Source organism: Myxocyprinus asiaticus, chromosome 50 (genome assembly GCF_019703515.2).
Source record: "Myxocyprinus asiaticus isolate MX2 ecotype Aquarium Trade chromosome 50, UBuf_Myxa_2, whole genome shotgun sequence".
Classification (NCBI taxonomy): Eukaryota; Metazoa; Chordata; class Actinopteri; order Cypriniformes; family Catostomidae; genus Myxocyprinus; species Myxocyprinus asiaticus.
The window spans coordinates 20,806,740-20,831,531 of NC_059393.1; the positions used below are offsets into that span (position 1 = coordinate 20,806,740).

Here is a 24,792-nt window from a genome sequence, read left to right on the forward strand (position 1 = left end):
GCTAGCTCACCCAAAAATTAGCTTGAAAGTTGGCTTTTCTATACATTTAACACCAAGTAGTTTAGGGTCTTTTCATGCATAAATGAGAATTCTAGTCATTAACTAGTATTGTCATGTGGGTCTGTCTTAACTTTTTGTTGACTTCACTTGTTTCTCACAAACGTCACCACTATTTCTGTTTTTGATGATGTGTAATTTTTTTTACATTAAAATACTGATAGCCTGAAAATTAAGTTACAGTGGCAACATTTTTCTAAAATGAAATTACGTGCTTCAGTACGTTTTGCTGCAGTTTCCCAGTGAAATGTCCAGCAGGGGGCAACAAAAGCGAGTGAAATAGTGTTGTAATCAGACGAGGTTTCAAAAGGAGAATGTTAACCTAAAACTTTAATCTAAACCTAACCAATAGTGTCTTGGTAGCACTTTATTTTACAGGACTGTTCTATATTTACGTACTATATAATTACAACAGCTACAGTAATTACTAGGTACTAACCCTAGATCTAACCCCAACCCTAATCTTATCTCATATTAAGTACATGTAGTTACTTAATATTACTCAGTACTTTCTTGGGTAAGTACATTGTAAGTATATTGAAAGTACACGTACTGTAAAATAAAGTGCAACCAGTGTCCTTAAAGCAAATGAGAGTAAACAAAACAGGCATCTTTACCCTAAACCAACACCTAAACCTAAACCTAACCGATAATGTCCTAAAAGGAAATGCGACATGAAAAGCACATTTTCTTTAAAAGTGTTTCGAAATCATAACAGAGCAGTGTGTGAGTATTAGAGCGAAAATAAGTGTTTCTAAAGTCCTAATCAGCTGTTGTAGTCGTGATTTGTGTGAAAGTGAATAAAACGCACAGTTGTTGTAACCCCTCTAGTGTTCATTTAACCAGAAAAATGTGGCGAAACGTAGTACGCGACATGTAAAACTCAGTTTGCAAAAATGTAGTTATAGTAACATTCACTCTAAGAGACAAGGTTGGAAATACTCCAACCTCCCAACATATATTGTAATGAAAAATGAAAATGAGATTCAAACCCACGACCTTTGTGTTGCTAGTGCCACGTTCTGCCACGGGACGAAACACGTAAGGGGGCATTTAACATTTCTGAGGGGGCACACATTTGTCATTGCTAAAATGAGTGTATGCACTCCATAGTCCATATAATTACAAAGTAATCACTTACTGTAATCTAATTACTTTTAGTTTAACACATTACATTTTAAATCCATGAAATCAGATTAAAGTTACTGACTTTCAGTTCAGGTAATTACTTTTAAGTACACTACTTGAGTTACACATTTCTATAATAATAATATAATATTTATGTATTTTTGCACATGTAAAGAGTCTCTAATGAGTCATTGTAAGAAATGTGTGGTGCTGAGTGTATGACTTGCGTTCGACAATGAACAAGGAGGAAATATTGACATTATTTTGAATTTGTTCGGAAAAATTCAGAAAAACAAAAGCTTTTCTGTGAAAAGTGTTTAAAAACGTAATTCAAAAGTAAAGTAATTAGTAATGGGATTACTTCTCCCATGAAGTTATGAGTAATTTGATTATAATTTTAGAATAATTAGAAATTAATAATATGTAGTGGATTAAAATTTGATTAACATGATTAATGTTAAGATTAATGCCCTAGATAATGCTGGAAGGTGTATGGATCCACAAGTGCTCAAAGCAAATTAATACACAGATTTATTCAATTCATAATGGAGTTGCACAACGTGGGTAATGAACAGAAAACACATAGGAAAGATATAATAGTTTGAGAACTAAGGGGGCACGGCCCCCAAGACCAGTTTAGCTACAGGAACACCAAAAAAAAAAAATTGTTTTCAAACAGGTTTCCTTAACACAACCTCCTTCTGCCATTGGATGATCAAACAGGTAGTCCCTCCCTAAACACACGCCATTGGTTGAACCAATGTTTCTGTGTTGGGCTGGTCGAGATGCTCAAACAAACAATGTTATGATAGTGCTACGGAGTCACATTGTTTACTTTTTGGGGGTAGGGGAAATTAACCTACAAATTGCTCATTTATAGTTGTGTACTGTATCTAGTTGCTGCATAAGAAGCTGAGATTAAATAACTTAGATTAAATGTTTTAAACATAGAATACATCACCAATCATTATTTTTAATATGAGATGTGTGAAAAAAAAATACAGTTTATATATTTTGAAATTACAATTTTTACTCTATAAACAAAATTAAGCATTAAGTGTATTATTCAATTTATTTATTGTAAGGACAGAACATTACTTATAACTGCTGACAAAAAATCTAATACAGTGTTAGTACAAACAACTAATTTTCCTTAATCCATGCAACAGCTTTCATGGAATGCCAGATTTATTTTGTAAGGCTGTTTGTATTTTGTAAGCCAGCCCTAAGGACTAAGACATGTCCCAGCATCCCTTTTCTTTACCTGAAGACAAGTTCACCATGACAGAAAAACCATTATGTAAAAGAACTGGTGGTTTAACAAATGTTTCAATGCAAAAACACACATGCATGCACACAGCCTTCGGCAATAAAAACTAACCGCATACAAAAACATTTACACACATATGCATGCAAATTATGTATAGCGAGCACAAATACAAACACACAACCTTAAAAAGTGTAAAACCCAACAAGATAAATAGACTTTGACCTGTGTGGTTATTGCAGGGTGTGTGTGTAAGCAGGGTGTTGTGACCGTAATCCAGGATCAGCAAGTACAAAGACGCCAGAACTCGTGACACTAATTGTGGCCCCTGGCTTTGCTGCGGTAGACTATTTCACCTCCACATATGCGGCCGGTGGGACCCGGTGGGCCCCTTTCTCCTGCTCTACAGCCCCAGTGCTGGTCCTGCTCCGGGCGCGGGAGAGACCCTTTCCTCCTTGTGTAGAGGAGCATGAAAATACCGTAACTGCAGTGACTGTTGGAGCCATGTCAACGGTTGGTATTCTCAACAAATATTTACTTGGTAAAACACCCTATTACCCGTGGTGTGGTGGGCTATTAAGACAAATTGAGCTCTTGTAGCTTTCTGTTTGGGTTCTGTCTGTGCAGGGGCCCCCATGGAGGAACTAGAGGAGCCGAAATGGGCCCTGAGGGACCTGAATGAGAGGCTGAAGGGATTTCTGGAGCACGTGAAACAGTTGGATCAGATGAATCGTAAGCTTGAGGAACAGATTTTGGAATGGGGAAGAAGGAACGCCATGACTTCCCCACGGGACTGGAGTGAAAAGGAGGTGCTGGCTCAGGATCTTCGAGATCAGGTTGGTTTGTGACGTTCACACTAGGGCAGGGCGGTATGACGGTTCATGAAAGGTTATAAGTGCTAACTAAAACTGTTACAAAGACAAAAAAAGTAGCAGAGACTGTCGTAAATGGGAAAACCCCCCCGCAAATTTAATTTTAAGAAAAATACACAAGTGAAACGGTAAATGTGAGCTACAATATGAATGAAAATTAAATTGACATAGAGCTAAAGTAACTTTAGTTTTCGTATCTTAAATGAATGTTGGATGGTCTGATTAATAATTGTGACGTGATCATTTTCGCAAGTCACAATGGGCAGATTAATGGAGAAATGCGATATTAGGCCAAAAACAACTTTTTTACCTTTCATGTGTATTAAGGTGCGGTCACATTTACATTCGCATGGCGAAATTCTGCAAATCTGTGCGATCATGAATTTCACGCAATGGACTACTACCGGTGGTAAAGGATTTCCCCTTGCGGATTTCGCGTCGAGTTCAAGTTTGGTGAACTTCGACTGCCGAATTCGCACACTGACCAATCGTACAATATACACTGAATATACGCAATGGACAAGCATAACATTTTTGCGGTGAGTGGCAGAATTTTAGTGTAAGAAGGTAAATGTGACAGCGCCTTTATTTAATTTAACAGAAAAAAAATTACAAATCTTATAAAATGTGTAACAAAGTATAGAATTTTAATAAAAAAACAAATTGTGGAAAAAAAGAAAATAAATAAAATGCACATTTAAAGTAAAACTGTAAATATGCGCTACCAGATAAAAAAATGGTCTGATTAATAATTGTGATGCAATCATTTTGAGTTGCAATAGGCGGTTTATGGACAAATGCGATACTGGACTAAAAACTACTTTTGAACTTCGTGTTTTGTTTTTAAAGAAGAGTAATAAGCTGGGATAGAAGTATTACAGGTAGGAAAAAATTATATCACCAATCCTAATTTTAAAAAATAAAATGTTAAAAAATTACACAATTTGTATATAATAAACAAAATGCAAAAAATAATATAATATATATAATATTAAATAATATTGTATCAAATATTATATAATATTGTATCAAATATACAGTATAATTAACAAAATGCCAGTGAGAAAAAAATATAAATGTTAATCTGTAAATATGCGCTATATGTATAAATTACAGAGAAAGGTACTTTAGTTTTTGTATTTTCAATCAGTGCTCGATTTAGTAATTGTGACGGAATCGCTTTGAGTCACCAGTTGCAATATTATACGTATATCGGCAGCAGTTTGGAGTAAAACCATAATAATTATATCATTACTGTTTTACTGTAGTGTGTACAACGCAATGTGGGGAATTCACTTAAGAATTAAATACGGCAATATTTAAAAGCGGCATTTATTTGCAAGCGTTGTCTTTGCTGTTTTAGCGCCTAATTCACTAAATGAATTCCGCAAATGAGACAGTGGCACAAAATCAAAATCTGCCCCCACAAAATCTTTGCTGAATGTAATTTTTATGCCGCGATCAACAGATAAATGTGCATAAACAACAACAACAAAAAAATTTTACCAACTGCTTTCCACGGGCGGTAAAAGTGCGACATTAATTGCACCAGGCAAACAGTGCTGAGTTTTGCGAATAAAGCACAATCTACAATAAGCGAAATTTTGCAATATCAAAATATTGGTCATGCCATTGTACTGAATATCTGATGTTCTGTGCAACAGCACTCTTGTTTGTGTGATATTAGTACAGTGATAAAAGATTTTGGTTGTACTGCCCACCCTTACTTCATACTTGTTCTTTATACATACATACATACACACTCAAACCAACCTTGCTGCAGTCACTTATTACCTGCCCTGTTATCTGTCTCTTACCTGTCTTATTACATTGATGCATTGGCACCCGAGGTACACTTTAGTGGCCAAGCACAATGCTCATATTATTTTATTATCTTTGATCAGGTGATTCTGAAAAACTCCTCAAACTGGCTCTTGGGTAATCTTGAGTAGTTAAGACTTTAATGCTTTTTGAAAATTCGTCCTCTTGAATAGCATTTCTCAATCTGGCCCCTGGGGGCCTCACAGAACTGCGCATTTAAGGTGTCTCGATTATCTGACACTCCCAGTTCAGGTGTGAACTGACTTATAAGATGATGAGTTGAATTAGGTGTGTTAGATAAGGGACAAAATGTTAAATGCTATCTAAAATGTTAAGTGCTGGAGGCCCCCAGAAGCCTGACTGAGAAATACTGGTTCTCATGTGACACCTAAATCTTTGTTAGCATTAGTGTGACTGCTTTATTTGAGACTTCGGATATGTCTGAAGTATCATACTACAATACTACTCTGAAAATTTTCATTATGCACGCATTAATTGGATGGCCAGTTGAATGGAATTGAAACCAACTGCAATCTCTTTCTTGACTCATAATTTGATTAGAGTTACAAAAGTTATGACATTTTTACACAAAGTTGGATAAAAATACAAAAAATTCACATTTATTTCTGAAATGATAACTGAATGCCACTCGCCGAACGTGGTGTGGTCATATGAAAACAATGTAGCATACAACAGTTTAATATAGCATACTGTGCACTGTTTTGCATACTAAAACAGGTATACTAGTATTACATTCCGAACATAGCCTAAAGCACAGTATGACTAGTGTGAAATGGCTTATGCAATTAGATGCGTGGTTTGCATTATCATTCACTGTACAAACAAACACGTAAGTATTTTGAAATACTCGCATGCATAGGCCAGATATATGGTCCTTAATAATTTATTGTGACTTTAAAATGCATTATATATGAGGGCTATTTTCAGGGCCAATGAACCATTCATGATGTCATAATGGCACAAAAATCTTCAAAATGGCAAACAGCCAATTAAAATGTGTTAAGCCAATATTGCTGAATAACAACCTTCCGTCAGCCTTTAGAAAGCCACTTTAGAAGTGGCTGTGTTGATAAAGACTACAGTATGTTTGAAATGGAATCCTATCATAGTGCTTCATGCATACTGTTTACTGCAAACTATTTAAAAAAAAAAAAAAACAATATGTGAAAAAGTATGCAATGTGCAATAATCCAAGTTTGTGTAAAATGTTTGTAATTGCATTAAAAAGTGCATTGCATTGTGTGCTCTTGGATGTATTACGCACATTTTGCCAAATACAGTAGGTAATCTGTAATTCTATGATTATAGAAAATTTGTGAAGCACTTTATAATAAGTTTACATTTGTTAACATAAGTAAATGCGTAAAGTATCATGAATTAACAATGAGCAATATATTTATTTGTTGTATTTATTAATCTTTGTAAATGTAAGTTAATGAAAAACACATTTGTTCATTGTTAGTTCATAGTGCATTAACTAATTTTAACATACACTCAAAAAATTACCTTTCACTATCGTCAGTTTTACTCAATCCTCCCATGTTCATATTACTTAAAAAGTGGCCTGGGTAGCTCAGCGAGTATCGATGCTGACTACCATCCCTGGAGTTGCGAGTTCGAATCCAGGGCATGCTGAGTGACTCCAGCAAGGTCTCCTAAGCAACCAAATTGGCCCGGTTGCTAGGGAGGGTAGAGTCACATGGGGTAACCTCCTCATGGTCACGATTATGGGTTCTCACTCTCAGTGGGGCACGTGGTAAATTTTGCGTGGATCGCAGAGAGTAGCATGAGCCTCCACATGCTGTGAGTCTCTGCGGTGTCATGCACAATGAGCCACGTGATAAGATGCGTGGATTGACTGTCTCAGAAGCGGAGGCAACTGAGACTTGTCCTCCGCCACCCGGATTGAGGTGAGTAACCGCGCCACCACGAGCACCTACTAAGTAGTGGGAATTGGGTATTCCAAATTGGGAGAAAAGGGGGATTAAAAAAATAAATAAAAAGGAACCAAGGAAACTTAAGTTGATTCTTCTAAAGCTTTACTTGATCCATTTGCATTGGGACAACATAAATATTCTTTGTTTGGTTAACTGAAACTGGGCAGAGGGTTTCTAGTTCATTGCATACTATGCATGGGACTCGACAGGGAGAGTAAATATTAAAGTTACATGTTATTTTATGTGTCTTTGTGCAAGATGAATATAAGAATTTCTGTTATGTTTTAGTTTTGGGGGTTACCATCATGGTGAAGAGTGGAGCTTGAGCCTACATTGAGGACCAATACATTTAGAGTTTTCTACATATTGCTTTTTCCATTGAGCAATTGCTATGCTAACTGTACAGTAGCATAGTAACCAAGTTGCACTCAGTAGTGCTTCCCACCAGCATGTGATTAGCATGCTAACATTTCCTGTCACTAGCTAGCATATCACTGAGTTTCATTTGAGTTATTTTCACTTGTTAAATTGGATTTACCTGATTCAGTTAGGTTCCCTCTACTTAAACTATTTAAATTGGAATTACATGGTCATTTTAATTTTAGAAAACTCATTTCAAACATGTGGAACCACTGTCTGTGATTGAATCAAATTCAGCCAAAGAGTTGTCTTTCTTGAGTGTATACAACTTTTACACTAAAAAATGTGTTAGTACATGTTGAAATTAACATTAACAAAGATTAATAAATGCATGTTAACTAATGTTAACAAATGTAACCTTATTTTAAAGTGTTACCAAAATTTTCTACATATACTCTGCACATACTAAACTGTATAGTGCAGAAGTAGTACAAATAGTAAGGTACTATGCTATTTCGAACAAAGCTAAAGCCTTTAAAACAGGTGTTTTCAGGCTGTTGGTTTAAATTCCATGGGACTACAGTTATGCTAACATGTCAACAGATGACTGTTGACATGTTAGCATATTAAGTGAACCAGGCACTTAAATCAACACCTGTGCTTCCTAAAACCCTTCCTGCGCCCATGGCTATACTGACCCAGCAAAATATGGTTAATCCTGTTGTACCTTAGGAGCTGCTTTTACATCTTGCTTGACCTTTGACTCTAACATAATAACCTGCTTAAAGACATGCAAAAAATACAGAAAACAACAGGGATTTAAAACAGGGTTAAACCAGACACTTTAAATCTTAGGTATCTCAACTTAGTATGCAGAGACAACTGTGAGTAAGAATGAGTTTGGGGGTGGGAACTAGCTTTTTGTCTGACCACTGGCAGACAGGGCAAGTGTTGGGAAACCTGTTCAGAAACAATGATTATTTTTGCCATTTCATTTGGCAACACCAGTGGCGCAGAAATTACACGTTTTTCAGAGTATGTGCAAGGATAGCAAACTATTTTGTGCATTCAGGGAAAAATCAATCAATAAATCAATCAAGATGTCAAAGCCATGTGCACTTTACACAAACTTTAAATGAAAATTCCTGGCAGTGTTTAAGTCTGCATAACTTCCTTTAGCTGTGGCATTTTGTATCATTTAAAGTCTGTCAATCCATAAACACCCAGAAAAACCACAGATGCACTCCTACATACACACTTGACCTTTTCACTGTGAGAATTTACTAATTATTTTATGTTCCCATGATTAGAAGGGTGTTGGCGGGCCTTTTATGTCTAGTAATCATAAATAAAGTAATGTACCTTTTCTAAATTGAACCATTATTTAGATCAAATTGTTCAAGCAATTTTGTCCCATATTCAATTAAATGTGCTATTTCGACTGTATGTCTAAAAAAAAAACTCTCTAATTCTGTCTCTTCTGTGTTTATTTTGACAGGTTACCAAGATGCTAATGCAAAATACAGAGACTTTGTTACAATGTGATGCTGTAAAACTCAAAGCCTCAAGTTTACAGACCAGGTTAGTCTGTAAAAAATTCACCAAGTTTACATGGTATGTGTTTACAGTGGAATACTAATGCACAGCTTAATGCCTACTACATACATAGTATGTACTGTATGCTGCACACTATTTTTTTTTAATTGTACACAATACAGTATGCAGTGTCAAAAAATAACCATTTTAAACTGTAGTATGCTACATTGTTGTCACATGACCTCCTACACTGCATCAGCAAGAGGTGTTCGTTTATACTCTCTGCAATAAATCTAGCAATTCAAGTTGACACCTTATTTATTTATTTTTATTTGATATACACAAAGTTTGGAATAATGTACAGATTTTGCTCTTATGGACAGAAATTGGTACTTTTATTCACCAAAGTGGCATTCAACTGATCACAATGTATAGTCAGGACATTAATAACGTGAAAAATTACTATTACAATTTGAAAGAAATGTTCAGAACTTCTTAAACTACTTCAAATAGTTCTCATCAAAAAAATCCTCCACGTGCAGCAATGACAGCTTTACAGATCCTTGACATTCTAGCTGTCAGTTTGTCCAGATACTCAGGTGACATTTCACCCCACACTTCCTGTAGCACTTGCCATAGATGTGACTGTCTTGTCGGGCACTTCTCACGCATCTTACAGTCTCGCTGAATCCCACAAAAGCTCAATGGGGTTAAGATCCATAACACTCTTTTCCAATTATCTGTTGTCCAATGTCTGTGTTTCTTTGCCCACTCTAACCTTTTCTTTTTGTTTTTCTGTTTCAAAAGTGGCTTTTTCTTTGCAATTCTTCCCATAAGGCCTGCACCCCTGAGTCTTCTCTTTACTGTTGTACATGAAACTGGTGTTGAGCGGGTAGAATTCAATGAAGCTGTCAGCTGAGGACATGTGAGGCATCTATTTCTCAAACTAGAGACTCTGATGTACTTATCCTCTTGTTTAGTTGTACATCTGGCCTTCCACATCTCTTTCTGTCCTTGTTAGAGTCAGTTGTCCTTTGTCTTTGAAGACTGTAGTGTACACCTTTGTATGAAATCTTCAGTTTTTGGCAATTTCAAGCATTGTATAGCGTTCATTCCTCAAAACAATGATTGACTGATGAGTTTCTAGAGAAAGTGGTTTCTTTTTTGCCATTTTTGACCTAATATTGACCTTAAGACATGCCAGTCTATTGCATACTGTGGCAACTCAAAAACAAACACAAAGACAATGTTAAGCTTCATTTAATGAACCAAATAGCTTTCAGCTGTGTCTGATATAATGGCAAGTGATTTTCTGGTACCAAATGATCAATTTAGCATGATTACTCAAGGATAAGGTGTTGGAGTGATGGCTGCTGTCTAGATTTGATCAAAAATGACTTTTTTCAAATAGTGATGGTGCTGTTTTAACATCAGTAATGTCCTAACTATACTTTGTGATCAGTTGAATGCCACTTTGATGAATTAAAGTAACAATTTCCTTCCGAAACTGCAAAATCTGTACATTATTCCAAACCTTTGGCCACCAGTGAATATTTACTGTATATATAGCCTAATAAAATGAAAGATTGTGCACCTTCTGTCCAGTACACTGCACATACCGTTCAAACTACACTTATATGCAAATAAAGTAGATCATCCTGGTATTTCATACATGCTACAGAACATTTGCAAAATATGCACAGTATACAAACTGCATTCCTTTCAAAAACATGCCAACATACCATTAGAATATTTCATCAAACACGTTCAGTCTCTAAATTTGGACGTCTGATCACCCTCTTGTGGTTGGAAACAAGTGCTTCTTTACATAACTCACCAGGGACTGATTAAAATGCTTGTTAATCAACTAAGCAAAATAAAAAAAAAAACATTTACAACACATATAATTTTCTTGAGATGACATCAGCCATATTCATGCTAATGTCCTCAGAAAATCAGTGCTTTATTGGTTAGACTTGATTGTCTAACTGCATTTTAAAGTAATCTTTTAAAAAGTTAATGGGCATACATTGATGTCAGATAAATTATCCAAACATGCACTCTCAAAGACTGTTAAAATGAATTAAAGGGGCAGCTCTGTTGAATACATGGCCTTGTGGGTATTGCACATGCTCAGATATGTTTTTCAAAACCGGTTTGTGTTGTTTCTCACACAGTGAACAGCAGCAGTGGCATGCTGTTGATGACAACAGAAAATCATTTAGATGAATACCTCAGATTTTTAAAAACAAACAAAAAAAATGTGTTTACAGTAGATCGTTGTCTGGTTGCCCCATAGACTTTCACTGTTTTTCTGTTAACAAGTTTAACATCAAAGTATTTTCGGCAGTTATCAGCAAAGCTTAACTTTTTGTCTCGTATTTTACTTTTTTTTTCTTTTCTTTTTTTTTTCTTCCAGAATGTAATTTAATGTCCTCATTGAAAAAAAAAAAAAAACTAGTTCTATGTGAATTTTTTATATTTAAAGATATTCTTTTCGAAGCAGGATTAGGGTTTGTCTGTATTAATTATAATTAACTTTATATAAATACAAAAGTAGGGTTTTTCTTCAATTTCAGGCTTTTTCATGTCCTACGGGTTGATTTTTATTAAAATAAACAGATTTCAGATTTTTTTTAATGAAAGTCTCATTAAAACTGAATTGGAAACTTTTCACCAAGGCTTCATCATTTATTTTTGGTACATTTAAAATGCCTTTTATGTATATAGATTTGACTGTTTTAGCCTTGTCCTCCACTTGCAAAATGAAACTATGAAAATCCATTATAAAAATACTATTTACTACTTGTTTAAAACTAAGATAATCTTTAAAAAAAAAAAAAAAAACAATGAAATAGAAAAAAAAAAAAAATAAATATGTATTGTTTGGAAATGACTTCTACCAGTTTTTCAGACAAAATTGCAACTGTCCCACAGTTAATTTCGTCATTTCCACCACACCAAACAATTTTGACCCTAGTAAAGTTAGTGAAGAGCATGCTTAAGATGAAATATGAGTGATGTTTGAAGCACACAAAGAAATTCACTGTAAAAATCACTTGTGAGCAAAGTGTTTTTACTGGCCGTCATTTCCCATCAAACTATAATTTTGCCAAATTATGCAAAAAGTGTGAAAATATAATTAAATGTATATTTAGGGCAGGGACTGAAAACGGTTCAAAGAACGAAAACAAAAAAAATGAAAACGAACATCATTTTTTGCAGAATGTAACCGAAAATGGGAACAAAGTGATTTTCAGTTGTTCCGGAGTAAAAACGTTATTTTTAAATGCTGCTAACCGGTTATAACTGGTTAATTTCGTTCCAATAATTTTTTCATGAAACCAAATGCCAAAGGATTTATCACAGTACATTTATGGAACTACACCTCTTCATGTTGCCCAAAAAAATTAAACGTGTGCTTTGATCCTGAAGGAAACTGCTGCATCACACATTTCTTTACCTAATTGTCCATTGTGGATGTCGTATTCTGTGAATGAAGACCTTTTTAACAACTATGTATAAATACTGCAGTATACATGCACGGCTAATCCAGATACAAGGGAAACATTATTAGAGGTAAAAAGTACATTTCTCAGTAACAGAGTTACTGTTAGATGTGTTGTATTATTACAGATTTGAGTCTGCTGGGTTTTGACTGAGAAGCAGATCTCTAAACAAAATTATACTTAACTGTTAATTAACTGCTTGTTATTATTTCTATGCTGATAAATCTACCACACAGGAAAAAATGAAATTGCTTTTGGTGTGGCAAGTGCCTTTTTTTGAGCTTGTTTTTCCAGACCATGTTGCTTGTTTCTCTTGCTAGATCTGGCAACGCTGCAACTGATATTTCACCGACCCATTAGCGCAGAGGCTGCAGAACTTCTGAACCGGAACAAAAAAAATACAGTTTTTGCTCAGAACGAGCCGAAATTAAAAACATTTAGTCCCTGATTTAGGACACATAAAATTAGACTTATTCTATTTAAAATGACACTTTGGTTGGACAAAAAAAGTCATAAATCTCCTGTGACCAAGGATGTAACTACATATTCAGGATTGGGATGGACCAAATGTAATAATTTAATAATCAACCACGGACAAAACCTATATAAGTAGACCACTATTATGAATATTGGGGGTACATGTCCCCCTCAATGTCTGTGGTGGTTACGGCCCTGCCTGTGACACATGTACATACACTGTTGGACATTGTTAGTAAACAAATTAAAAAAGAACTAGTGTGAGAAAGTTTTCTAGAAGTCTGTAGTCATTATAATTAGCTTTATATAAAAACAAGAAGTCTATGATATGCTGTGTGTGTGTGTGTGTGTGTGTGTGTGTGTGTGTGTGTGTGTGTGTAGGTGTGAGACAGAGGAGAAACTCTGTTTCCTGCAGGAGCAGCAAGTGTCACAGCTGAAGTTGAAGAAGGAAGAGGTGGAGCTGACCAACACATTCCTGCAAAAACAGCTTTCTCAAACCAGACTAGAGTTACAGCAAATACTAGAAGCACAAGAGGTGAAGACATGGTGTATGTGTGCATGTATGTGTCTGAACAATTGTGTGTGATGTCCTGTCAGTCATATTAAGCATTTAACAAAATAAATATTGACGTCTATCTTTAGTGAAGATGCTTGTTGAAGACATTCCTTTCTGTTTTCATGCCAAGCTGCGGTTTGCCTCGGGGAAAGGGTGTGTGTGTGAGTGTGTTTGTAGGGAACGGGGGAGTGTTTCTTGAGAAAACCTTTGCTCTTGAGCACCCTTCAGTTGAATGGACTGAAAATGTGAATCTCACAAAACATGTACATGTCACACTTTACGCACACACACAACAAAAAGTGTCTTCTTGTGCGGAACACAAAAGGAGATGTTTTCATCGCGGTCTGTCTTCTCAATACAATGGCAGTGGATAGTGCCTCACTTTAAAGCTTAAAAAAGGATCCAAAAGCATCACAAATGTAGTTCACGCATATCCCAAGTCTTCTGAAGGCACGCAATAGGTTTTGGTATGAAAAAACCCCAAATTTATGTCAATTTTCAGTATAAATCTTGACTGCCGTTGCACGTTAATGAGCGCTATGAGAGAAGCTCGTTCAAAGTGCCAAGTGTTCAAGCAAGAACTTGCGTTATTTAGTACTAAAAACAATGTAAGTTCTCACGTTTTCCCTCATACGGGCTTGGAACTATATGAGGGGTGGACTATCCCTTTCATAAAATTACCAGTAAGAAGTATTTATGGCTGGTAAATTTTCGCAATTCATTTGCTGTTGATGAATGTTGCAAAAAGTTACATTTGGACCTTGGATTCACCTTTCTCTCTGATTAGCCTGATGCATCTTTCCACGTTCAATTTATTTTGGTTTCTGTAATTCTTGCTGACACATCCTCTCGGCTCGATTTGTCTCACTACACGCCTTACACACTCTCCTAACGGTTTTTAAAATCTCCTCTGCCTCTCTCTCTCTCTCTCTCTCTCTCTCTCTCTCTCTCTCTCTCGTGCTGACAGAGAGACCTGGATCAGCACCAGCGGAAGGCAGTGGAGGAGTGTGATAGGGTGCTAGCGCAGGTTGCTGCAGGGGAGGATGGCAGAGCAATGGATCTCTCCTGGACCAGCACCCAGTGCGACTTCTCCAGCCCAGCTCAGAGCAGCTTTGACTCAGCCACGGCAACAAATCCAGTCCATGGCTCTGGCCCAGTTCAACAGACAAGGCCCCGAAAGGATGCAACTAGCTCAACCGCAGCATTTCCGCCAAAGGTACGAGTCCAAATTCTCTCAAATACTCTCTCGGGTCTACTGACCAGGGTACTGCAGAGCAGTCCTAGTGTGTATGTGTGTGTATGTGTGGGTGTGGGTGAATGGATTGCTTGTGATACTGTTAATATTCAAATTACAATGACATATGTCTGTCCCACTGAGTATTACCATTGTCTTTTACTGTCTCATCAGTAGGTGATCGTAATCTGTCATGCTGTGTCAGAGCAGAATTTATGCCCTTGCACAAAAACATAGTCCGCCTGTCTTATAATTCTCCTTGGAAAACAACAGCATGCTGCAGCTTTTCCTTACAAAAAAGTACTTTGGCAGGACCGTGGAACAGTGGGGGTATCTGATGGAAATGCCATTGTACTGAATGATTACCATATTCATGCACCATGTCATTGATATGGTAGTCCAAGAAACATTAAAGAATACCATGGTGTTTCCATGGTACGTGTCCAAAACATCATTGTATTATCAAGGCACATGTGTAAATAACATGGTACTAACACGGTATGATGCCCAAAAAACATGGTATTATCCTGGTACATGTCTAAAATCATAGTATTACCAGGGTACATGTTCAAAAACATGGTATTACCATGGTAAATGTGCAAAAGCATGGTAGTACATGGTACCATGTCCAAAACACCATGGGTCATGAGCAAATATCATGGTACTATGTCCAAAAAAACATATTATTATCAATGTACATGTCCAAAAAACTGTATTGTCATGCTTTCTATGTCTAAAAAATACCATGGTATTATCAATTCTCACATTATCGTGGTCCATGTCCAAAAAACATGGTATTATCATGGTACCATATCCAAACATCCATAGTAGTACAATGGTAAGTTTTGTTACTTTTTTGTTAGTGTGGACATCCTATCTGATCTGATTGAGTTGTAATTCTAAAATTCATTGCTACTGTATTACGCACGTAAGTCTTGGATATTTCGATGTTGCTTTTGGAACAAACAAATCTGTAATTTCCCCTCTCTTAACAGTGTCATTCTTATCAGATTGTAGACAGAATTGATTCTTAAACTGTGATATCTAACAAATCACAAGATTCAGTAAAATGTTATTTGATGTTGCGTTACCAGCATTTCACTGACATCCCAATTTAGCATGAAATATGTAACTGTTGAATGAATAAAGCAAAAAAGCCACTCAAGGCAGTGCATTACAATGATTTTGGAAAGGAATGTTTGACGAATGCATGACGTCAAGCTGTGGCAACAGCACTATTATAAAAAAAACAAATGACCAATAAATAGTTAATTTATTAACAATCGGCTGTTTACGGTTTGCAACGTCACAATCTGGCACATTTAAAATGGAATTCAACTGATGTATTGTCACAAGTGTGCATACATCGATCAGCCACAACATTAAAACCACCTGCCTAATATCGTGTAGATCCCCCTCTTGCCAGCAAAACAGCTCTGACCCGTCGAGGCATGGACTCCACAAGACCTCTGAAGGTGTCCTGTGGTATCTGGTACCAAGCATTAGCAGCAGATCCTTTAAGTCCTGTAAGTTGCACGGTGGGGCCTCCATGGATCAGACTTGTTGGCCCAGCACATCTCATAGATGCTCAATCGGATTGAGATCTGGGTAGGGTTGCACCAGCTGTGCGTAAGGTCTTATGTAAGTTGGGACGTAAAGTTCACACTAAGGGCTTAGTAACTACTAGTTAGTTTATAACTAAATCAGTGCTTAATTTGGCTGCACCACCTGTTCTTAAGGCAAAACTTAGCTAGTAGATCATAAGCTCTCCGTAAAGTAATGCATAGTCGCATAATATGACGTTTACTTGTATTGATCCAATAAACAGCCTTCAAATTTGTACACAGAAGTGTTAAAAAGCCATACATTTCATTTTGATCTTGTTACAGTTGATGTTCAAACCTTGTTTTCTCACGTAACTGTCAGCTGTAATAAATGATATCCCCATTGCAATATGATACATAATAAAACAAGATTTCATTAATGATATATTTAGCCTATGTAAATAAATATTCAATAACTGTGTCTAAAATGAATAAGGGACAATAAATAAATACTAACACAACAGGCTGGAAAAATGTACATTTATTTATTTTAATATTTTATATATTTTGTACATGTTGAAACTTGACACCGTACACAGGAAGTGCATCGTTAGATTGGTTGAATCATGCTGAAGTAGTAAGTTTTTACATAATGTTTTCTCCCGTAAATGTAAACGAGTGTAAACGCCAACACCATTACATATGTCGAAAGGACTGATACCTGTCACGCTAAACATGAGCTCATTGATGTCATTAAATATCAGTCTGCTTTTTTATTCCAACCGTTACTCCTGGTCGAAGGCTTCCGTAAATATTTAGTTTATACGTAGGGTTACGTCCTACCTAAGTTTAATGGCGCAACGCTCAAATATTTAGTAGTGCGTAAATTGTGACTTAGTGCCCATTTATGCCACAACTAGGCTAAGTTGTAATGTACGTATAGCTGGTGCAACCAGCCCCTGGGGTATTTGGAGGTCAAGTCAACACCTTGAACTCTTTTTCATGTTCCTCAAACCATACCTGAACAATTTTTGCAGTGTGGCAGGGCTCATTATCCTGCTGAAAGAGGCCACTGCCATCAGGGAATACCATTGCCATGAAGAGGTGTACAATCTTTAGGGTGGGTGGTACGTGTCAAAGTAACATCCACATGAATGCCAGGACCCAAGGTTTCCAGCAGAACATTGTCAGGAGCATCACACTGCCTCCACCAGACTACCTTCTTCCCATGGTGCATCCTGCTGCCATTTCTTCCCCAGGTAAATGATGCACATGCACCCGGCTGTCCACATGATCTAAAAGAAAACGTGATTCATCAGACCAGGCCACCTTCTTCCATTACTCCATGGTCCAGTTCTGATGCTCACGTGCCCATTGTAGGCGCTTTCGGTGTTGGAAAGGGGTCAGCATGGGCACTCTGACTGGTCTGCGGCTACGCAGCACCATACGCAGCAAGCTGCGATAAACCGTGTGTTCTGACACCTTTCTATCATGGCCAGCATCACGTTTTTCAGCAATTTGTGCTACAGTAGCTCTTCTGTGGGATCGGACCAGACGGGCTAGCCTTTGCTCCCCAAGTGCATCAATGAGCCTTGAGCGCCCATGACCCTGTCACCGGTTCACCGGTTGTACTTCCTTGGACCACTTTTGGTAGATACTAACCCCTGTATACCGGAAACACCGCACAAGATCTGCCATTTTGGAGATGCTCTGACCCAGTCGTCTAGCCATCACAATTTGGCCCTTGTCAAAGTCACTCAGATCCTTACGCTTGCCCATTTTTCCTGCTTCCAACACATGAAATTCAAGAACTGACTGTTCACTTGCTGCCTAATATATCCCACCCCTTGACAGGTGCCATTGTAACGAGATAATAAATGTTATTCACTTCACCTGTCAGTGGTTTTAATGTTGTAGCTGATCAGTGTATATCGGCTCTTTTATAATGACTTCAAATGTGCAGGCGTCCTGTCAGAATTTAAAGTTTTGACATGCTTGAGAATGCATCATGGTTTGATGTCTGTCTTTCATTGGTCACAACTTTCTTGTATGTTTATGTATACACAGTGTGTGGTGTGTTTTTGTGTGTGTGTGTAGGTGAAGGCAGGTGATGAGGTCTTGAAAGAGGCACGAGCTGAACTCACAGAAGCCCGAAAGCAATGGCACCGTCTGCAGGTGGAGATCGAATCGCTATATGCACTGGTGTGTATTAAACTCCCACACATATACCCACAGACATTTACATGTATACAGACATTTATTCATTTGGCAACAACTTACAGTTGTTATAAATTCAAGATACACATCAGTATTTTTGTTCTTTGTGACCATCAAACCCATGGTCTTGATGTTTCTAGCACCATGCCAGTTGAGCTCTGGGAATTGAACCCATAGCCAAAGTGACTTCATTGCTAATGACGGGCTATACCACTTAACCTTCTCTTGGAACCTTAAGTTCCAGGGGGACTCTACTAAATGTCCTTTGAAAGTTTCAAGTTTCAATAAGAAGGTGTCAGCTAAGGTTCATCACTAATAACTAACTACAAACCTGCACATACTGTACATATGCATTGCAGTGTGGTATACAGGTTAAGACTTGATAATCAGAAGTTCACTGGTTTTATTCCCCACAAGGTATGAGTCATGACCATTGTACCTTTGAACTAGGTGCTCAAACATAGGTTGCTCCAGGGGGGCACTGTCACTAACCAGAAGGTTCAGTCTCCATAAGGCGTAATCCATGAGCCATCACCATTGTGCCCTTGAGCAAGGTGCCTAATTGCTAGGTTGCTCCAGGGAATTGTCCTAATAACAATTGCTCATGTTGATACAGGGGTATAGTCTCTAACCAGATGGTTGCTGGTTTAATCTCCAGAAGGTATGATCCATAACCATTGTGCCCTTGAGTAAGGTACCCAGTCACAGCCCACCTAACAGGGAATGTTCCAAAAATTTTGGCTAATGTTATGTAAAGGTTAGGAACTAATTTTACTAGAACATCCGTTATTAGTATTCAATAACATTTCTCACATTGTTAGAAAACAGGACATTTTCAAGTTCCTGCAACCACAATGTAACATTTGGGAAATTTTTCTGAACATTAACTTGTTGCTCCAGGGGGATTGGCCCTGTAATAAGCTCATGGTGACATCTATGGCGACATCATGTGAAATCTGTGGCAACTTCTTTCATTTAGTGAATTAACCAAAGCAAATTGCACACCTGCTTCAGGGACAATCCCACTGGAGTAACCTGTTGTTCAGTGCCTTACTCAAGCGCATTTATGGTGGTCATGGATCGTCCCTTACAGGGCTTGAACCTACAACTTTCTGGTTACTAGCCTAGATCTAGACCCCGTTCCATTCCAACAGACATAATGATCTGATTCTGTTCTGTTCTATCAGGAAAAGAGTCTCCAAAGCTCCCTACGCCACACTCAGCTCCAGTACTCTGTGCAGCTCAAGGACCTCTCCAGGTCCGTGAGGAGTCTGGAGTCAGAGTTGGAGACAGTCAGAGACGGTCTGGAGGTCCAGAGACAGAACCACAGCCAGCTCCTCAACACAAAGATGAAACTGGAGAGAGAGATCGCCACCTACAGAAAACTCTTGGACCACGAGGAGGGCAGGTCAGGGGAGGGGTGGATTTACTTAGGTTTAAGCAATAAAAATGGTTAGCACATGCCAAAACTTACATGGTGCCAAACAACTGAGGTCTGTTTTGTCTTTTGTTCAATTACAAAGTTACCCATTGGAACCTTGACAAAGTTTGAGGTATTGGCAAAGTGTCCTCGAAGTTATGAGCAGTCAATCAACCAAAGGTTTAGGGTTTCTAGGGTTTAAAAGAGCATGAGTGTGGACCTAAACCAATATGTGTAGAACTTCGTTTGCTCCTGACCTACAGGTTTCTGACATCAGATGGTCAGTCTCTCAAACTGAAGCAGTGGAAAGGTTCAGTTCCTGCTCCAGAGCAGAACGGACTGGCCAACGGATGTGACGAGGAAATCACTCAGGCCACTTCCACTGAAAGACCTCCCAATAAAAGCCCAGTCCTTCATCGACAGAGGAGTCTTGTCATTTTGACAGGTCAGGCCAACATGCCTAACAACTTCATCCTCAACTTCATCATTGAACATAAAACTGGCACTGAAAGGCATCTTGTTTCAGACTTCCAAACTAATTCTCACAACTAGTTCATTATACAACTGTGAGACAGAAAATGCCCAGGTCTTATGGTGGTGCCTCTTTGTTTGTGTGGTGTTTTTACACAGAACCAATCGGGAACAAAGATGGGGAGATCTGTACTGTGAAGACTCAGGAGATTCTAGAGGGAAATGTAGTGAGGGAGAGCGCCGAAGGTCATGGAAGTGTGGAGTGAGTTTACATACACTTATTTCCCTGCTGAAATAAACACTTCAAACCAGCCTAAGCTGGTTGGCTGGTCATAGCTGGTTTAAGCTGGTCTACCAGCAGACCAAAGCTAGTGCTTAACTGACCTGCTGAAAAGCACCCAAAACCCTTCTAAAACCAGCCAAATAACCAGGCCGACCAATTAGCTTAGGTTGGTCTTAGCTGGTTTATGGTGGTCTTAGCTGGTTTACGCTGGTCTCCCAGCCTGGCCAAGCTGGTGCTCAGCTGACCAGCTGAAAATCACCCAAAACACCTCTAAAACAAGCCAACTAAACAGCCTGGCCAATCAGTTTAAGCTGGTTTTAGCTGGTTTATGCTTGTCTTAGTTGGTTTAAGATGGTCTCCTATCCTGGCAAAGCTTGTGCTCAGCTGACCTGCTGAAAAGCACCCAAAACACCTTTAAAACCAGCCAACTAAACAGCCATACAAATCTTTTTAGGCTGGTCTTATCTGGTTTAAGTTTGTCTTAGCTAGTTTAAGCTGGTCTCCCAGCCTGAACAGCTGAGAAGCTCCCAAAACCCCTCTAGACCCATGGTTTCTAGCCTAACGGAGGTCATGTAGTGCTTTGCTTCCCTGGAGAACCATTCCATATGCATTTCACAAATTCAAAACACAGACTTTAACATGTTTTGTCTTGCATGTGGTTGCAAATGTAATAACAATTATGGTGTGAAATTAATGTTAAAACTGGCATCATTATATTTTGTATACTTCCTTGCAAACTTGGTATAATCCTTCACGGACATATTTTTTGTGTATAATGCTTTACTTTTTTGTGCTACAGGACAGAAAAGATTGACAAGGTGATCAGGCAATGGGAAGGATCGTTCTTTCAAGGAAATCCAAAGTTGAGGAAGAAATCTGTTTCTCTGCGTTTCAACCTTCACATGACTGTAGCAGACGAGGGCTGTGGCCAGATAAAACAGGACAGTCTCCCAAACGTGGAAGTCCGACTGGTCATGAAGCGGTCCCGCAGCATACCCACTTTTGCTCAGTGATGTAACAATGCAACTATATCACAATTGTGACATCGCAATGCTACAACATCCCAAATATGACCTCACAAAGCTTCTATCACAATTCAGTAGTGGTGTCGCTGTGGCAATGTTTTAGTGTCAACAGTCATGGCAACAAAAAGAAACTGACACCAATTTACTGACATTACAGAACTTTTGCCATGTGCGAAGAATAATTAGCAACACATTATCAATTAAGCAGTCGAAAAACAAAACTCAAATTGCTCTTAAGATTGTAAAGAATTATTGCATATAAAGCTACTTTCAGAAAAAAAATCAAGTAATATTAATTATAATTAATTGATTTATGATTTATTTTATCTTCAAACTTTAATGCTTTTAAAAATCGGTTGAGAGTATATACGTGTTGCAGTGTTTCACGTTTCATACATAGTGACTTTAGAGCTTGATGATGTTTTCTGCATAAGCTCTACTGCCACATTATTCCTGATTATAAGCATATTATATTATTAAAAACCTTGAAAAGTATACTTTTGTAAAAATGTGTTCAGTTTAAACATGAATAGGCCCGAGCCCAAAGTCTTACAGTAAAGAAAAGATCAATGCGGTTTTGGCCAAGAATTTCTCGCTCAGTACAGTGTATCGATAGATGCCTTATTCTGTCTGACAGATGTTTCTGGAACTCTAACTTCACACTCTAGAGAACACAGAGAGAGTGTCTAGTTCTCGTTCAGCAAGGAACTCTAGCGTGAACCAAAACAAAATGTTGCGAAATTGCATGGGTAACCAAAACAGAAGATTTACAGCAACGTCGTTGAACTGTCGTCACAATATGGCCAGCACTAACGTTTACTAAATGAGAAACAGTAAAAGTCCTCAGCCTATCACTGCAGAAAGAATGTGATGCTAAACGTGAAAAGTTGACGAATCAGTCTACCACATAAAAAACCCCTTGGCATTCAGTTTAACTGTCTTTAAAAGTTACATTGCTTTGCTTTACAGATGCATAGTTTACGCTTTAAGGTGCGAATACTGTGTCTTCCATTCTAAAATGATGCAAGATTATTCAGAAAACTTAAAATAACATACTCCGAAACAGAAAAAACTAAGAATTTCTGATCTACATATATTAAAAAATGAAATTGATGATTTATGTACCATTATGTTCTACCTCTGATGCTTGTTGTATTGTAAATAAAAGGGGTTCTTCCCGAAGCAACAAAGAATTTTAAGTTGAACTGATTCAAAATGTATCTATATCTCTAAAGTATGAATGATGTCACCTCATAAAGTGTTTCTGGTTTAGTTGGCTCTTTAGTTTCTTATTTAATGCAGAGTCTGGTGTCATATACAGTATGATAACATTTTAATGTTATCTCTCCTAACTGAAGAAGCACTTTTAAGAAATGCAAACTTATATACTTCTATAGAAATTATATTTTAAACACTGGTTAAAAAAACAAAACAGGATGAACGAATCTTTGGCCTTTACCCATTTGACATGCAGTCTCAAGGATCCTCGACAAAACATCTCCTTAACTACTTTTTTTCATCTGTATTTAACATTTTCTTTTTTCTTTTCAATAAATACCTTAATGCCTTGGCAGACATTACACATATAGTAGCAAAGAACCAGTTAAGTTGGGAGAGCTACACATATAGTTAACTAAACTATAGAGTTCTTGTAGTGCTATACAGTGTGCAATATTAGGAATAGTATGCCAGAGGTGCTCGGATGGTGTACACAGTCTACTATTCTTCGACCATTGGATTTTCTAAATGTGCATTCGTGCATGCATTTTGGGCTATGCCTTATAAACATCTGTGTATAACAGATGTTTAAATTGTGTTGTGTTAATTTGATGTTATTGTAAACTGGTATATGTCTCATCACTGTCACGACTGCTATGTTGATCGGAACTGCACCCAAGAATTTCACACACCATTGCACTTGTGTATATGGCTGTGTGACAATAAAGTGATTTGATTTGATTTGAAGCCCATAGAGCTGATTAGGTTGTATTCCTAAATGCTGGAAGACAGTTAGCATTTTTATTAGCAAATCCCCCTTGAGAATTTCCAACACATAGGTTTTTATAATGGCAGTTTTGGATGTATGGGTAAAATAAGGTATGTAGTTAAGAGTACTACTTTAAGTATTAATGCTTTTTTAGGTAATGAATTTAGCTAGATGCTAATGCTTGCAAACACAATCTGTACACAACAAAGGGGTATTGTAGCATGTCCCAATACTGTGCTTTAAATAGTAAAAAGGCCAAAAATGAGTATGCATATTGGGATGCAGCCCATGACAAATGTCTATACTCAGTACATACTCAGAATACACCGAATGCTGCAATCTAGTGGTCATTTATGAAAATGCAGATCACACATAAATGTTTTACTCCTCTTTTTGTTGTGGTAATTACTTAGAGTATCCAATTTTGGACAGAATCTCTCCTTAAAAGTAATAATTCATCCAAAAAAGATAATTCTGCCATCATTTATGAGCAGTAGTTTAAGTATGCCCCATTTTATAAGTGTGGTGTGTGTGGACTTTTATTAAGTGTTTTACATTTGATAGATCTTGGCTTGCAACTATGGCATTTTTGTGTGTGCATACACACATTTTTGTGCATATAGTACATGATAATATATTGTGTTATCTGGAAATCAAGTATGTTGTGCACAGAATCACTAAATAGGAGGTTTGTTTTACCCAGCTCTATACTGAAAATCCAAATACGAGAATAAACAAACACAAACACTTTTATTTTATGGGTCACACTTTATATTAGATGGCCTTAACTATGTACTAACATTAAATACATACAAAACTATGTATTTACTGTGTAACTACATGTTGTTCTGCAAAATTCCAACAGTTGCTGCCATTGAGGTTGAGGTACGGGTAAGTTTAGGAGAAAGGGTAGGGTTAGGATTAGGGGTTAGAGTTAGGTTTTGGGGTAAGGGTTGGGATAGGGGTAAAGTTAACAGTGTAACTACAAATGTAATTCGAAGCAAGTACTTTAAATTTAATTACAATGCAACAACATGTATGTACATAATAAGTACATTGTATCAAATGGT

At 37.5% G+C, this 24,792-nt stretch overlaps 1 protein-coding gene across 1 annotated transcript; it reads left to right on the top strand.

Moving 5' to 3' along the window:
• The first annotated feature begins 2,711 nt into the window (after window positions 1-2,711).
• LOC127438779 (keratin, type I cytoskeletal 19-like) lies at window positions 2,712-23,901 on the top strand. Its single transcript, XM_051694629.1, has 10 exons — window positions 2,712-2,965; window positions 3,080-3,288; window positions 8,962-9,044; window positions 13,367-13,520; window positions 14,509-14,757; window positions 18,417-18,521; window positions 19,724-19,944; window positions 20,220-20,401; window positions 20,587-20,689; window positions 21,510-23,901. The coding sequence occupies exons 2-10, from the start codon at window positions 3,088-3,090 to the stop codon at window positions 21,721-21,723; spliced, it is 1,512 nt and encodes a 503-aa protein (XP_051550589.1). The 5' UTR covers window positions 2,712-2,965; window positions 3,080-3,087; the 3' UTR covers window positions 21,724-23,901.
• The last annotated feature ends 891 nt before the right edge of the window (window positions 23,902-24,792 follow it).